Source organism: Heterocephalus glaber, unplaced genomic scaffold (genome assembly GCF_053883595.1).
Source record: "Heterocephalus glaber isolate CG9 unplaced genomic scaffold, H.glaber_assembly_v1.0 deba00000768, whole genome shotgun sequence".
NCBI classification, from domain to species: Eukaryota; Metazoa; Chordata; class Mammalia; order Rodentia; family Bathyergidae; genus Heterocephalus; species Heterocephalus glaber.
In genome coordinates this window covers 7,833,271-7,848,917 of record NW_028258162.1, presented here as the reverse complement: position 1 = coordinate 7,848,917, position 15,647 = coordinate 7,833,271, and the positions used below count along the sequence as shown (strand labels likewise).

Here is a 15,647-nt window from a genome sequence, read left to right as displayed (position 1 = left end):
CATCATTTAAAATTTTCTCCTTTAACAAATGGGAAAAGGGCCAGGGATTTGGCTCAGTGGTTCCGGCGCCTTCCTCGCAAGTGCAAGGTCCCGAGTTCGATCTCTGGTACCAAAAAAACAAAACAAAACAAAACATGGGGAAAAAGTGAAATGTCATGTTAATTGTTACTCAGTAAATCAAAATATTACCGTAAAAACTGCATAAAACTTTCCAGGGTAGAGGAAGGGGGCTGGCGTGGGGATGAGGGGAGCGATAATGCCAAGTCCCTACCTGAACCAACGGGAGATGAGCCAACACTAAGACTCTGTAAACTTCCATTCCTGAGCAAAGTGGGAGATTTTTGAAGACTGGAGCTTGCGACACTTCCTGCAGCCGAAGCCACTGATGATGTTGGTGAAGCAGAAGAAACTGAGAGATGAGAAACATTCTCTTGACTTTTATTTCCTTTGGGTCTACCAGGCCCATGCTTACTTTGTTTACTTCCTTTTCTTTTCTTTTCCTTTATGGTTTCTTCTTCTATGCTCGAAGTCTGGGCCCGCTTATATCCTGCTGTAGGAAGGCTGGAACTACTCAAATCTCCAGGTGAATTTTCAAAGCTTTTAGGCTGTGAAATAACAGCTGAGGTTGCAGGGTGACCAAGTAAGGAACTGAAACTATTTACACCCCCTTCCTGGCTTCCAGACTCTCCTTTATGTACATCTTTGGTTGATGACGACTGCTGGGCGTGAGTGTAACTGTCACTGCGCAGATCTGAGTCTGTAAAGCTCAAGAAATCCTGGGGAGACTGCACTGAACTTCCAGAGGAAGACTTCACACTGCCTGGAGTTCCTGAAAAATTACCTGTAATTTTAAAAAAAAAAGATATCAAAGCATCGCTAAAATTATCTTTTTAAGTGTCTGTCATTTTATAGGTAGTATTAAGCACTTCCTCTTGAATCGCAAGCTACTCTTTATCCAATTGCTAAGATGTAAGATGTGCTTCTAAAATTCTGCCTTTTCCCGCAGCGCCCTCAGTACCCCCAGCCCCGAAAACACGTGTGTGCTCCAGAAAGGACTGGGGGTCAGCAAGTTGCTTTCCGATGGCCGTACAAGAAGACCTGACTACAAGCTGACTCTCTCAAAGTCCGGGGAACCTTCTTTATGAAATACTAAAAATATGCTTATATATTCCCAATATGGAATAAGGACCAAGGCCCGTTTCTTAAGTTGTAAGTTCTAAGTTTTACTTTTAAATGCAGATCAGTGATTTCTGTGATTCGGCGAGATATAATAAAATGATGACTCCACGTGGCCGCTTTCCAGGGAGCTGCATGAACCAGCTGCTAACATTCTCCTGTTGCTTGCACGAAACAGGAACAGCAGAAGAGGTTGTTTTCGTGAACCTCATTCTCTTCAGAAACACTGATTTTTCCCCTCACTCTAGTCAAAGAACACTAGCAGCCGGCCACGCCATCACGCGGAAGGACCATCTCAAGGTGGGTACTCTGGGAAACCCTCTCCGTGCTCCTAAATGAAGTTAGCGGTGTACAGACTAGGTGGTTACACATCTATTAAATTTCATAAAACTATGTTGTATTTTTTTTTTCTTTTCTTTTCTTTTCTTTTTTTTTTTAATGGTACCGGGGATCAAACTCAGGACCTTGTGCTTGCAAGGCAGGCAGCAGAACCACTGAGCTTAATTCCTGGCCCTTAAACTATGTTGTATTTTAACCAAAGTGTTTGGAAACAAAAGTTGAAAATAGAAGTATTTTATTAGAGGAGAAAGGGAATTAACTGTAAACCAAGTGTTAAATTCTACTGCAGATTATATTCATAAATATTACATAAAACCATCAAGATATCTATGATGATTTTCCCTCACACACAAAAATTTTATTTATAATTGGCTTCTCAAGGTTTGGGGGGTTGGGGGGGGACCAGGGATCAAACTTGGAATCTGTGCTTTCGAGGCAGGTGCAGCACCGCTGAGCTAAATCCCTGGCCCTTTAAGTTTTAACCTCTTCTCAAACAGCTTATTTATCAAGAATAGTCCTAATTCTAAAACTTAACTCTTTCAAGAGTACATCTGTTATATTAATTTTTAAAATTATTTGTACTTATCTGGGCATTTTCAGGCATCTATCTAGAAAAACACATTAGGAAGGGATTTACATTGAGCCAGGTGTGGTGGCACATGCCTGTAACCCCAGCACTCGGGAGGCTGAGGCAGTAGGATCACCTCGAGTTTGAGGCCAGCCTGGGGTACACAGTGAGTTCAGGGCCACCTTGAACTACAAAGGGAGATCCTGACTCAAAAAACAAACAAAAAAAACCCAAGAAAGCATTTACACTGGATCAATCATTTGAGATAACTGCAATTTGCTACATAAATACCAGCTATAAATAAATTTTTAGCAGGGCATGGTGGCACATCCCTCTAGTCCCAGCACTAGGGAGGTTGAGGCAGGAAGACTGTCATGAGTTCGAGGCTAGCTCAAGGCCAGCCTGCTTGAACTACATAGCGAGACCTTGCCACCAAAAAATAAAAATAAATGAATTCTTATTGTCCATTCTGATCTGTCACCAACTGTCTTTACACTTTCCTGTTGGTTTTCTTTGAGGGTAGGGGATTGGAGACAAGGTCTCACTACATAGTCTAGGCTGACCTCAAACTCATAATGATCCTCCTGCCTCAGCCTCCCAAGTGCTGGGACTACAGCTGTGTACCACCTACATTTTTCTGTTTTTATAGTTAGTGTTAAAAGCTTACTCTGGTACAGCAAATACTTTAATATATTTAGCATATAAATAAGTAATATAATTTAGTAATAACTTAAATGTGTATTTTCTAAAAATCAAATATTACTAGCTATGTAAAAAGCCAATTCTCTTAAATGCCTTATCTTTAAATGTTTAAAATTTTTAGATTATCTCTGATATGAAAATAAAGCACATTTTTCTTTTTTTTAAAGACAAGGTCTTGCTATGTACTTTAGGCTCGCATTGAATACACTACGTAGCCTAGGCTGGGACTCGAACTAGTGGCGATCCTCCTGTATCAGCCCTCTTGAGTGCTGGGACTACAGGTGTGCGCCCCACACCCAGCACATAGCACATTTTCAACTATGTCTTAACAGAGGCTCATAAGATTCTCTTTTCTTTTCTTTTGAGACAGGGTCTCCTATGTAGTTCAAGCTGGCTTTGAGTTTACTATGTAGTCCAGGATGGCCTCAAACTCGCAGCGATCCTCCTGCCTCAGGCTCTCAAATGCTGGGATCACAGCATGCACCACCACACCCAGCAAGATTCTTGAATGTTGTAAAGTTCCAAAACATGGGAGATTGCTTCCCCAACTGGATTAGTACTTCAGAGTTTACAGACTTCAAAATGTAATTTTAACAGTGAATAATAAGGCCTTAATTACAGAACTACTAACTGAATTTTCTTAATACCACTGTCAAAATGTAAATTAAGGACCAGGGATTTAGCTCAGTGGCACTGTGCCTGCCTCGCAAGCACAAGGTCCCTAGTTTGATCCCCGGAAAAAAAAAAAATGTAAATTAAGTTACATTTAACGCTAGTTAAAAGTTTCACTGTATTATAAATTTGTATAAAATAACAATATACATTTTAGTAAATATGGCATTTTCTTTCTTTCACACATGTCTAATCTTTTGTTATATAAGGGACACACACACACACACACACGCACACTCCAGGGAGCTGAAAATCTTCAAGCCCAAAATTACTACATGTATATAATATATATGGCTATATTTTTTAATGAGAGGTCAGCAGACTAACTATTCTATGTATTCAAATGATGTGGTACCAGATTTTTTAAATAAAGTTTATTACAGTAGTAGCAGAAGCTTCACCAGGGGCAAAGAGAGAGAAACTTCTCTTTCCTCATTTACTCCTACGGAAATAAAGAGTATAAATGGACACTAATCATGTATTTTACTAGCATATATTCCTGAAACAGTTTAGCATTTCTATTCCTCATAATATTTACTTCATATTAAAACTCACACAAAGCAACCACACAACATTATGTGATATAAAATTTAGCTGAGGTATTCTATTCTTCATAAAACAAGGTTGCCTTATACAGTATGGTTTGCCCAATTAATTCTGAATTTCGGTTTAACAACAAATGGTATTTAGGACACATACTAAAATGTAATTATCTGAAATTCAAATTTAACTGGGCATCCTATAAATACAGCAGACTGACCACATATAAAGGCCGGATGAAATTCTACTTCAAACTTGAGGGCTTTATAATAAAAGCACTATTGGTTAACAATTATTACTTACTGAGACCCAGTTAAGAGTCCATAAAAATTGCTAGGTACGGGCCAGGGATTTAGCTCAGTGGTTCCGCTACCTGCCTCACAAGCACGAGGTCCCAAGTTCAATCCCCAGTACCAAAAAAAAAAAAACTGCTAGGTACTTGTCCACCTATTAAAAATGTACACTTTGACTGGTTTCAATGTTTAATCGGGAAAGATAAATGAAAATTATAATAGAAAACAATATCCTATAAAGCAAAAGAAAGCTCCACCTTTGTTTTTCTCTACAATCTTTTCCTTCCTTCTTGGGGGGGGGGGGGGGGGGGGAATCACTATGTGGTCCAGGCTGGCCTGAAATGCACTATGTAGCCCAGATTAGCCTTGAACTCCTCCTGTCTCAACCTTCCAGGTGCTGGGATTCTAGGGCCATGCTGGACTGTGCCTGGCTTCTCCCCAAACTTAACCTTTAACCCACAGCTGTTTAAAATTAACAGTCTAACTTTGGAAGCACAGATCATAACAAAAATGCAAGTTCCAGAAATAATTCAACTGCAAATACTAGCCTTTGAAGTAATCTTACTACATCAGCTAATTACATAAAAATCTAGAATGATCCATTAATTATGAATTTTAAAATGCTTTTACAAAATTACGATTGACCATTATCAAAGCAAGTATTTTAACTGGAAGCCACAATGAATACCTTGCGGGAAGGGACTAGCTGCTGACACAGGCACTCCTGGGTTTCTTCCACCACCAGGCTTCCTTCCCCTCTGACCTGAGCTGTGAGCTGCAGACTTCTTCCCTTTGCTCTCTGACCCTCTAGGTTCTGAAACATCTTTTCCACTGGATGTGTGTGCAGAGACTTCCTGGAAATTTGCATTTGTAAATCTTGCCGTAGTATCTTCCAAGCGCTTCAATGATCCAGACATAGAGTTGGTGCTAGTGCTTGTGTAAGTCTAGCATTTTGATTCCAACAAGGATTTAAAAGGGGAAAAAAACTGATTACATTTGGCCACAGAAAGCAATAAATTGCACATTAATAATTACTGAACTTGTAAATAAACACACACTTTCACTTCTACAAGTAAGTCATTCTACTAAAGAAAATCATGTAAAAACAATTATTTTAGGGCCAGGGATTTAGCTCAGTGGTTCCACCGCCTGCCTCGCAAGCACAAGGATCAGAGTTGAACTCCTGGTACCAAAAAAAAACAATTATTTTAAACTCTACTACAACTATTTTTTCTTCTTTTTTGTAGTCCTGGGGTACAACTCAGAGCTTCCTGCATGCTAAGCACGTGTTCTACCACTGAGCTACATCCTCAGCCCCAAGACCGGTTTTTCAAAGGCAGTATAAATAATTTACAGTTTGGCTGGTTTGAGGGTCAGACTGCAGCGGTTAAAGTACCTGTTAGTCAAATACAGTAAGTAAAACACAGCAACTCTGAAGGTACTCATTTCTCAAGCAAAATCATTTCAACAAAAACATACTAGTTTCTAGACACAAAATGAGAATAAACTTTAGTGTTCAAAAAAGGAAGACAATAATCAGAGAAAACTAAGGTGCTACTAGCCTACTGGCTCTCACATAGGACAGGGCAAGATTTTCTGAAGAATTCAGGTGAAAACTCCTTTTTCAAAAAAGTGTGTTTAAAGCCTTTGAAAGAGAAATCATTTCTTCCAAGATTAACTGGAAGAAAAGTTACACATCACAGTTGAGATTTTTATTACTATCCCTAAAGTTGATTCTTAATCACCCTTGTTGATCTAGATGATTGAGGAAAACAGCAAGATCAAGACCTATTTAAACAACCAGTTTTTAGTAAGCATTTTAAATACAAGATCTATCCAAATAATAGCAAATTAAATGTCTATGAAAGTGTCTCACAACAGATACAATTTCATCAACATGGAAATATGAAAGGTTAATAAGATCCACAGGGGCAAGGATTCTTGATATGGCTATTCAATTTACTCTATTATCTGGCATAACTAGTGCATTTAAGTTCAATGGGTGCCTTGAATGTAACTGGCATTAAGTTTGTTAAACAGATATTCCTGTAATGCATCCATCAGTAATCTCAGGTGTAAAAATAAAAATAAACAAATGTGAATTTCCCACATAGAGCTGCCATTCATTATCAACAACCGGATAAATTTGAAAAATAAGGAAGTAACAATAAAATAGGTTTCAAAAGCACTGGCATTTTTAGCAAAATTAATGTTCAAAAGAAGAAATGAGAAGATATCTGATGTCTTGAAAACCGAATCTTTACTGGTACTTTTCTGCTCATTTTTCCCTGTTGCTACTTCAACTGCTATCAGTTTCCCACCGATAACAGATTTTCATCATTAAAGATAAGAAATATTATCTCACAGAAACAAAATAGTCACTATTCCAACAAATTACAATACACAAACAAAAAAAAAGTTGTCAGAGTCAGTTCAGCAGGGAAAAAAGTCCCAGTAACAAACCAATCACATTAAGCAGACGAAACTCCATGGCTTCAGAAACATGAACCTTTTCCATACTGGGCAGATCAATTTGGAAACTACCTTGCCTCATTTTTCAAACATTTTTTTGCAATTACTTAAGTGGATCCTGGAGTTCTCCATTCCTCTCACATCTGATCCTTATATGACTCAGTGAAGTTTCAAAGTCATCTAAAAAAACACAGTGATGTTCTTCACCAAGGTACTCTGCTCAAGTGTCAAAAATGAAGAGAAACCTGATGAAGTACTGCTGATGAAAGTACAGGACACTTTTCGCTCCCACGAAACACTCTCAATCAGGGTTGCTCAGCTTTCTCGTTTATTTAACAGAATGTCCTTACTTCCACCTTCAAGTATAAATCTATCCATAAAACTGATAAAAACAAGGTATTTTGAAGAAAAGATATTACAAAGAAAGCAACAAATGAAATGATCAAAGTTAATGACAAAGCTTATATTAAAGCCATAACTGAATATTTCTACTTTTTAAAACTTCATACACTTTTGAAGTTTCCAAAGATATCAGGGGCTTAATATGGTAAAATTTTAGTTTAACATGTTAACATTTGGAAAAAAAATAGACATAATAAATAGTCCTCCCAATGCTACACAGGTTTAATTCAGGGACTCTGACCTTAAAATGACCTTGAACAAGACCTTCCATGTTTGAAAGTTAATTTTAAAATGGAAGAGAAGGAGAGAAGGAGGGAAGGAGAGAGGGAGGGAGTTCAATAATGTTCTGCTGCACAGTACAATACTAAGGTATGATGCAATAATCAATGACCCAAAATCCAGGAGGAGAAAGGTTAAAAGGGGCAGCAACGGGAGGTGGGAGAGTGCTGCAAAGATACAATGAGTAAACTCAAGACTAAATGTATAAAGCTGCTGTTTTCTCAGATTCTCATCCTACATGCCTCTCACAGCATGAGCACCTCATTCCTAACTGATCATGTGTAAAAATACCTATCTTTCATGCAATTTGGACCATTAAAGGCAAACTCCGTCCATTAATGTGTGCTGCACTCTGGATAGGCCCATGGCACGGCTTGTTGGCCAGTCTGTGCCACTACTGGAACCGTTAAGAGGTAGAAAAGAGGTAGTGGGAAGAAATTAGGTCACTGGGGGTACTGTGCCACCATAGAGCCAAGAGTCTCTGGATTGAAATCTCAGAAACCACAAGTCTAAATACATCTTTCTTTCATATAGGTAGATCACCACAGGTATTCTGTCACAGTGATGGAAAGCTGACAACACAGTACTCAATTCAAGAAAATATGGTATTTTTATTCTTTACTACTAGAGACAAAAACTGTATTTTATTTGAGTCTCTAAATTCATGTGTAAATATTTTGGTCTATATTGTAACTTAGAAGCAACTTAGTAATTTAGAATATTTATTACTTTTGTTCACAGCTAAATACAATTATTAATCCTATGATAAGTTGCAACACTAGTGACCAACTTGAAAACAAAAACAGCAAACAAAAAAACTTCCTAATTTCAAAAACAATTTTTAATTACACTTAAAATTAAATAATAATTCTTTAATAGGTAACCAAAGAAACAGCAGTTAAGTTTTTTTTTAACAGTGTGATCGTCTCAAATTATTTTACAAGGCTGTCCTATGCATCAGTAAGTAGGAGGCAGTAGGAAGAACAAAGCCAAGGGTACGTCCTCAACCCTAACTAAACACAACATACTGGTTAAAATTTGAAAATAAAGTTACATACTGCACTATTCAAGTGTCTCATAAAAGCCACATATGTCTCACTAAGTCAACTTGAAGAATATAACACAAAAACTATCCATCATGACTCACTGCAAGAACACAAATACTTTAAACAAAAAGAGAACATTGAACTGTACAGAAACAGTAAGCATCATAACTTATGTGCTTCTGGAATACCCAAAGGAAAATGAGAGGGGGAAACTGAAGAAATAATAGTAGGAAAATTACAAATGTGAGGAAGACAGTAGGTACATACATCTAAAAATTTCGACTAACTCCAATCACAAGAAACATGAAGAAATCTATCTGAACACAATGCATTATCAAACTGTTAAATCATCAAAACTCAATGGTAAGAAGAAAATTTAAAAGAATTTGTAATAGGATTTTTTTTAAAAAGAATGTCTTATGTATAAAACACAAAGATGAAAGGGAATGTCTCTCTGGAAACAATGCAATCTAAAAACAGAAGAGCACAATAAGAAACTGTCAACCAATTAGAATTATATAGCCAGCTAAAATATCTTCTACAAGTAAATGCAAAATAAAAGCTTTTTCAGAAATAAAAGCTGGAAGAACTAACCAACAGAAGGCCACAGTATGGTAAATGCTAAATGGATGCCTTTTAGGCAGAAGAGAAATGACAAATGAAATGTGGATCTATGAAAAGGAACAAAGAACCCTAAAAATGGCAAGTACTAGTTCTTATATACACAGTAAAAACTAATTTTTTAAGAAATTAAATTATTTCAGCCTATTTAAAATTGATAATTTAGAACAAAAATAACATGAATCATCAGATTATAACATATGTACAATTTTATGAAGTGAAAAACAGCACAACAGTCAGAGGGCAAGAATGGAAGTATATGTCAGTAAGGTTCATAAACTATATGGAAACTGGTATAACACTACTGCAAAGTAGACTCTGCTAAGTTAAAGGTATTATACTGTAAAGTCTAAAGCAACCAATACACTAGTACAAGAAATTATTGCTAATCAAAGAAAATACTCAACTAAGAACAAAAGCAAAGAGAGAAACACAAGAAGAGAAATGATGGACAAAAAAGGATTAGTAAAGGTTACATTAAAATAAAAACCGTATAGGGCCAGGGATTTAGCTCAGTGGCACCGTATCTGCCTTGTAAGCACAAGGTCCCGAGTTCCATCCCCAATACCAAAAAGTTTAAAAATAAAGATAAAATAAAATAAAACCATATGGTTAGGCATGGTGGTACATGCCTGAAATCCCAGCACACTGTGAAGCAGGAGGACTGCAAATTTGAGCCCAACCCAGCAATTTAAGACCTAGCAAGAGCCTATCTCAAAATATATTCAGGAAAAAATTTTTTTAATTTTTTAAAAAATTTAAAAGGCTAAGTAAGTGTAGGGCCGGGGATTTAGCTCAGTAGCACCGCTCCTGCCTCACAAGCAAAAGGTCCTGAGTTCAATCCCTGGTAGCAAAAAAATTATTTTTAATTAAAAAAAAAAAAAAAAGTCTTAAGGGTATAGCTCACTGCAAAGATCCCGGGTCCAACTCCCATTGCCACAAAATATATGTAATATGCAATTATAAATAGTGTGTGTATATGTAACATGTAACTACATTATAGTGAAATTCTCTAAACATTCTGATTAAAAGAAAATACTACAACAATGAATTAATAAACTTCACTATAGGATGCTCTAAAGAACCCCAATTATAATATAAAAAATACAAAGACATAAATAAAAGTATGGGGAAATATCAAACTAAATCAGAAGCAAGCTGAATTTGCTATGTTAATATCAAAGTAGAGGGCCGGGGATTTAGCTCAGTGGTTTCGCCGCCTGCCTTGCAAGCGCAAGGGCCCGAGTTCGATTTCCGGTACCAAAAAAAAAAAAATCAAAGTAGATTTCAGAACAAAGACTATTAACAGAACTGAGTGGCTTGTTCATAAAGAAGACAGAAGAATCGTTAATGTTTCTGTACCTAGCTGGGTGTGGTGCTGCATGCACAACTGTAATTCCAGCATTCAGGAGGTTAAGGCAGGAGGAAAGTCTGAGGCCAGCCTGGGCTACACAGTGAGTTCTAGGCCAGCTTGAACTATGTAGTGAGACCTTCTCTCAAAAGCCCAGAAAGTTTCTGTACCTAATAAAAGATCTTTAAAATAATGAAGCAAAAACGTATAAAGGAGGGAGGTTAATAATACAGGGAGGGTGTCTACGCTCATCCCTCACACTGACTGGACCAAAAGAGAAAATGAGTAAGGACAGAAACTGATATGGGTGTAGTGGCACACATCTGCAATCCTACCACTAAGGCAAGACTGCCATGAGTTGCAGGCCACCCTAAAATACACAGAAGACACTGCCTCAAAAAATGAGTAAGGGATTTCTGGGAAGATAGCAGAGTGGTGAGCAGCAAAGAGCCTCTCCCAGATCTGATGTCCTGACGCTGGAATGTAACAGCTTGAAGAGAAGGAGGAGGGAAGCAGGTCCTCAGGACCCTGGAAGGATGTGAGGCGAAAACTGAAGTCTACAGGGAAAGTGAAGAGAGACAAAGAGGACGGAGGTACCAAGCAGCGCTTTCTCCCTGAGCCCAGGCGCGGTGTGGAAACAGCGGGACAAACCTGCTGACACATGGTGACTGCTGGTGACCCCGGAGGCCTCCAACAGAGAAATGAGCCAGTGGAACAGAGCAGTGGACACACCAGACTACAAAGGCTGGTGAGTTATCCAGGTTCAGACCTCACCCAGGAGAGGGTGATAGGCCAGTAGCCACCTTTGAGAGGGGTCAACTGAGCTCAGAACTCAGAAGAGCTGCAGGTGGACTCCATCTCATGGCTCACAGTGCCTCAGTGTGGGTGCAGAGTTCAAGTCAGCAACTGGTCAAGAAATGGAGTTGAAGCCAGGAGGAGACAAAAGACTATTGTAAGCTCAAGGAATCGGGTTCCAGCCTTACAGCCAGAAACTGACCAGAACATCCAAGAAACTAAAGGGGCAGGCTGGCTGACATTATCCACTACCCACTCCAACGTGAAACTGCAGCTACCTTGCTGGGATTCATCAATTTGGCTCTGAACTCTGTTTACCCACATTGCCTAACAGTGAGAGAAAAGACACACCTTGCATTGTATGTTTTGGGGCTTTTTCCTCTTTTTTTTCTTTTCTTTTTTTTCCTCCTTAGAAAGTTCTTGTTTTGTTTTATTTTTTGATTGTTTGAACACAGGTTCTAGTTTTGTTGTTGTGGTTCTGTTCTTGTTTTATTTTTTTCCTTTTTGCTTTCCCACCTGTCTTCTTCACCAGTTTCCTAATCTTTGTCCTCCAGCCTTGTTTCTGATCTCTTTCTCTTCTTCTATTTCTGCTTTTCACCCCCTAACGTCTTTTAAATCTTCTCCCCTAAGGTAAAATTGCCATATTAAGGGCTATACAGTTTGTCATTTTCTAGGCTATATTTGATGCTATTGTTATTGTTGATTGTACTAGTTTAGCCAAAGTTACATAATTGTGCTAATCAGTTGTTCCTCCCAATATACCAAGACTGAGATTGCCTAAGGATCTTTAAAAAAAAACCTATGGACAGCTGGGGATTTAGCTCAGTGGTTCTGCCACCTGCCTCACAAGCACAAGGTCCCAAGTTCCATCCCTGGTACCAAAAAAAAAACAAAACAAAAACAAAAAACCTATGACCCACTGCCAAAGAACTGGCAGCTGGGCCAAAGAGGCAGAAACTTCTCATCCCAAGTAAATTGAAGAGGTAAGATACTGCAACAGACTCAAAAGCCCTGTAAGACGCTTCTGAGAAGTAATCATTTTCTAAGGGTTCTGAATACTGGCAATAAAGCTACTCGACATAAGCAATTTACAACCATAAACCCAGGAATCAAACTTTTAAAAAACAAAAAAAAAAGGTGAAGAAATTGAGAAGACACTTAAATAAGATGCAACCTGCCCAGACTTTCAGCTCAGCAAAGGCAAGCCCTGGGAGCAATGAAGTAAAACAATCCGAAAGCCACCCACCTGGACTCTCTGCAGTGGTAACAGCAAAAGTAACAAAGCAAATAAATAAAGGCTCTACCAAAAAAAAAAAAAAAAAATCAAAACAGAAATAATTTCCCAGATAACTACAGAGACAGTCACCTGAATGAAAGACATCCTTAGTGACTCTAGAGCAGATATAGATTTTTCTTAAAAGGGCTGAGGATTTAGTTCAGTGGCATCACACTTGCCTGTCAAGCTCAAGACCCTGAGTTCGTTCCCCAGTACTAGAAAAAAAGAAAAAAGGAACTCAGGAACATGATGGAAACCATGAATGCCCAGCATGGGAAAGAAACAGAATCCATGAAGCAGATTCAAACAGATAATCAGGAGACCAAAAACTCCACTGAAAGTATCTACAGCAGAATGAGCCAGTATCAGATATAGAAAAAAGGACTGTGATTAGCAATCATGAAAAGAGGTTTCTTAAAAATATCAAGGGACCATGCGAAATCAATCTCTAGATGCTAGATGATGCAAAGATGAACAACATAAGATTGAATGGAGTGCAAATGACATAAAAAACGTATTCACAGAAGTAGTGAAAAAACCTTCCTGAACAGGGGAAAAAAATTTAACAGACAAATAAGGGAGGAATATAGAACTCCAATTAGCCATGATTAAAAAAAAAAATCTTCTCCAAGGCATATAATACTCAAGATTCCAGAAATTCAACACAAGGACAGAATATTAAAAGGTTTTAGAAGGGGGAAAAAAATCACCAATAAAGGAAAGCTCATCAGAATTACAGTAGGCTTTTCAACACAAACCCTCACCTCAAGAAGACCCTGGAGTGAGGTATTTCAAGCCCTAAAGGAAAACAACCTCCAACCCATATTGATGTACCCCAAAAAATTATCTTTCAAAACTGATGAAGAAATAAAATACTACCATGACAAAGAACACCCTAAAGAAATACATGACCACCAAACCAGCATTCCAAGGTGTTCTGAAGGACATTCTAGAGAGAGTAAAGATTACAACTCCATGAACCTCAACAGAATGAATCCACCAGGCAAGGCAAGAAATTGAACAGCAGAGGAAAGAAGGGAGCAAAGAGCAGGAAAATAATATGACAGAGATAACACAATATCAGGTATAACCACCAATATTAATGATCTCAATTCACCAATCAAAAACAGAAAAGCAGACCGACAGAACGAATCAAGAACAAGGTCCGGCCCGGGGATTTAGCTTGGTGGTTCTGCCACCTGCCTCGCAAGTGCAAGTCCCTGAATTCGAGCCCCAGTGGCAAAAGAAGAAAAAAAGCAGCAGCAAAGTCCAACAATAGGATGCATACAAGAAACACATTTAATGAGGGTGCTGGGGCAGCTCCTGTGACAGACGGAGCTGGAGCTGGAGCTGGAGCTGGAGCTGGAGCTGGAGCTGGAGCTGGAGCTGGAGCGGCGGGTCGGTGGCAGAGTCCAGCCAGCCAACATAGCAAGTTAGGGGAGTGAGGGAGCGATTGAGCAGCGACTGAACTAGGGTCTAGAGAGCGAGAAAGGGCAGGAGGCAACAGAAACCGAGAGTGCTGGGCTTGGGCTCAGGAATGGCTGCCCACCCGCTTCCCCCACCACCACCACGGCCCCAGCAGGCCATCCTCCTCCTCCCTCCTTCCTTCCTCCCTTCCCTCTCCCTCCCCACTCCCCCGCTGGTGGATGGAAGTGAAGGCCAGAAGAGGCACTGCTGACACTGACCCTAACCCTAACCCCGTTTGAAGGTGGGCAGAACAAGTTCTTCCAGAGTTTCCAGAAGTAGTGAAGTCACTATAAAAGAGATTTACAGAAAAAGGGTATAAGGACACAACCCTATTTTTGTGCTGCTGAAAATTAATTACTGTACTTCAACAGAAGACTGTTCCCATGGATCAGGACTCCTGATAGTTTTCAGCACAGATTAAATCTAAGGGGCACAGATTTGACACTTGTTGGATAACTGATATTTTATTAAAATAAAACTGCCACAATAGCATCCAAAAAACTGAAATACCTAGGAATCGATCTAACGAAGGAAGTAAAAGACCTCTACATTGAAAACTACAGCACTCTGAAAAAGGAGATCAAAGAGGATACAAGAAAATGGAAAGACATCCCTTGTTCTTGGATAGGGAGAACCAATATAGTGAAAATGGCCATACTTCCAAAATTGTTATACATATTTAATGCAATCCTAATCAAAATCCCAATAGCACTTCTCACAGTATTAGAAAACAACCATCCTAAAATTCATTTGGAACCAGAGGAGACCTAGAACAGCAAAGGCAATTCTGGACAACAAAGGCAAGGCAGGGCATGTCACAATCCCTGACTTTAAACTATATTACAAAGCTACAGTGATTAAAAACAGCATGGTACTGGCAAAATAACAGACCTGAGGATCAATGAAACAGACTAGAAGATGCAGAAACAACACCAAACATACTCAGCCACCTAATCTTTGACCAAGGAGCCAAACACCTTCACTGGAAAAAAGATAGCCTCTTTAATAAATGGGTGCACTTCCGACGCCTGCCTTGCAAGCGTAAAGTCCTGAGTTTGATCCCCAGTACCCATAAATAAATAAATAAATAAATAGTGCTGGGAAAACTGGCTTTCCACATGCCCAAGATTGAAACTAGACCCACATCTTTCACCATGCACCAACCTAAAATTGAAATGGATCAAAGATCTAAATATTAAAACAAAAAAACAGAACACTAAATCTGCTGGAAGATAGAATAGGTAGAATACCTGACGACATATGAGTAGGCAAAGACTTCATGAACAAAACGGAGACTTCATAAGAAATACTACAAAGAATCAACAACTGGGGCCTCATCTTATTAAAAAGCTTTTGGCCGGGGATTTACCTCAGTGGTTTCGCCACCTGTTGCACAAGCGCAAGGACCCGAGCTCGATCCCCGGTACAAAAAAAAAAAAAAAAAAAAAAAAGCTTTTGCATAGCCTGTCCAGCCTCACCCCCCCCACGCACCCTCCCCTGCCCCTGGCCCGGTGTAGATCATGCCGCCAGTGGAGGCCCAGACTGCTGAGCAATGGTAGCCTAGGACAGTTGGCTGTCATGTGACACTCGATTCTCCCAGCCCTGCCAGCCCCCCCCAAAAAAAAACAGGTATATCCCCCACCGCGAG

The 15,647-nt window shown here is 39.1% G+C and overlaps 1 protein-coding gene across 22 annotated transcripts in view; it reads right to left on the bottom strand.

Moving 5' to 3' along the window:
- Mllt10 (MLLT10 histone lysine methyltransferase DOT1L cofactor) overlaps positions 1–15,647 on the bottom strand; it is a 185,767-nt gene that overhangs the window by 57,483 nt on the left and 112,637 nt on the right. For 19 of the 22 annotated variants that reach the window (XM_021240399.2, XM_087207115.1, XM_004859933.4 and 16 more), the window contains 2 exons: positions 4,979–5,234; positions 272–841 (listed from right to left, as the gene is read on the bottom strand). In XM_021240399.2, the coding sequence (XP_021096058.1) occupies positions 272–841; positions 4,979–5,234 (826 nt within the window). Of the gene's footprint in view, positions 1–271; positions 842–4,978; positions 5,235–6,784; positions 7,237–15,647 lie in introns of those variants that run through there. The other 3 variants (XM_021240401.2, XM_087207116.1, XM_087207121.1) reach the window with 2 other exon arrangements.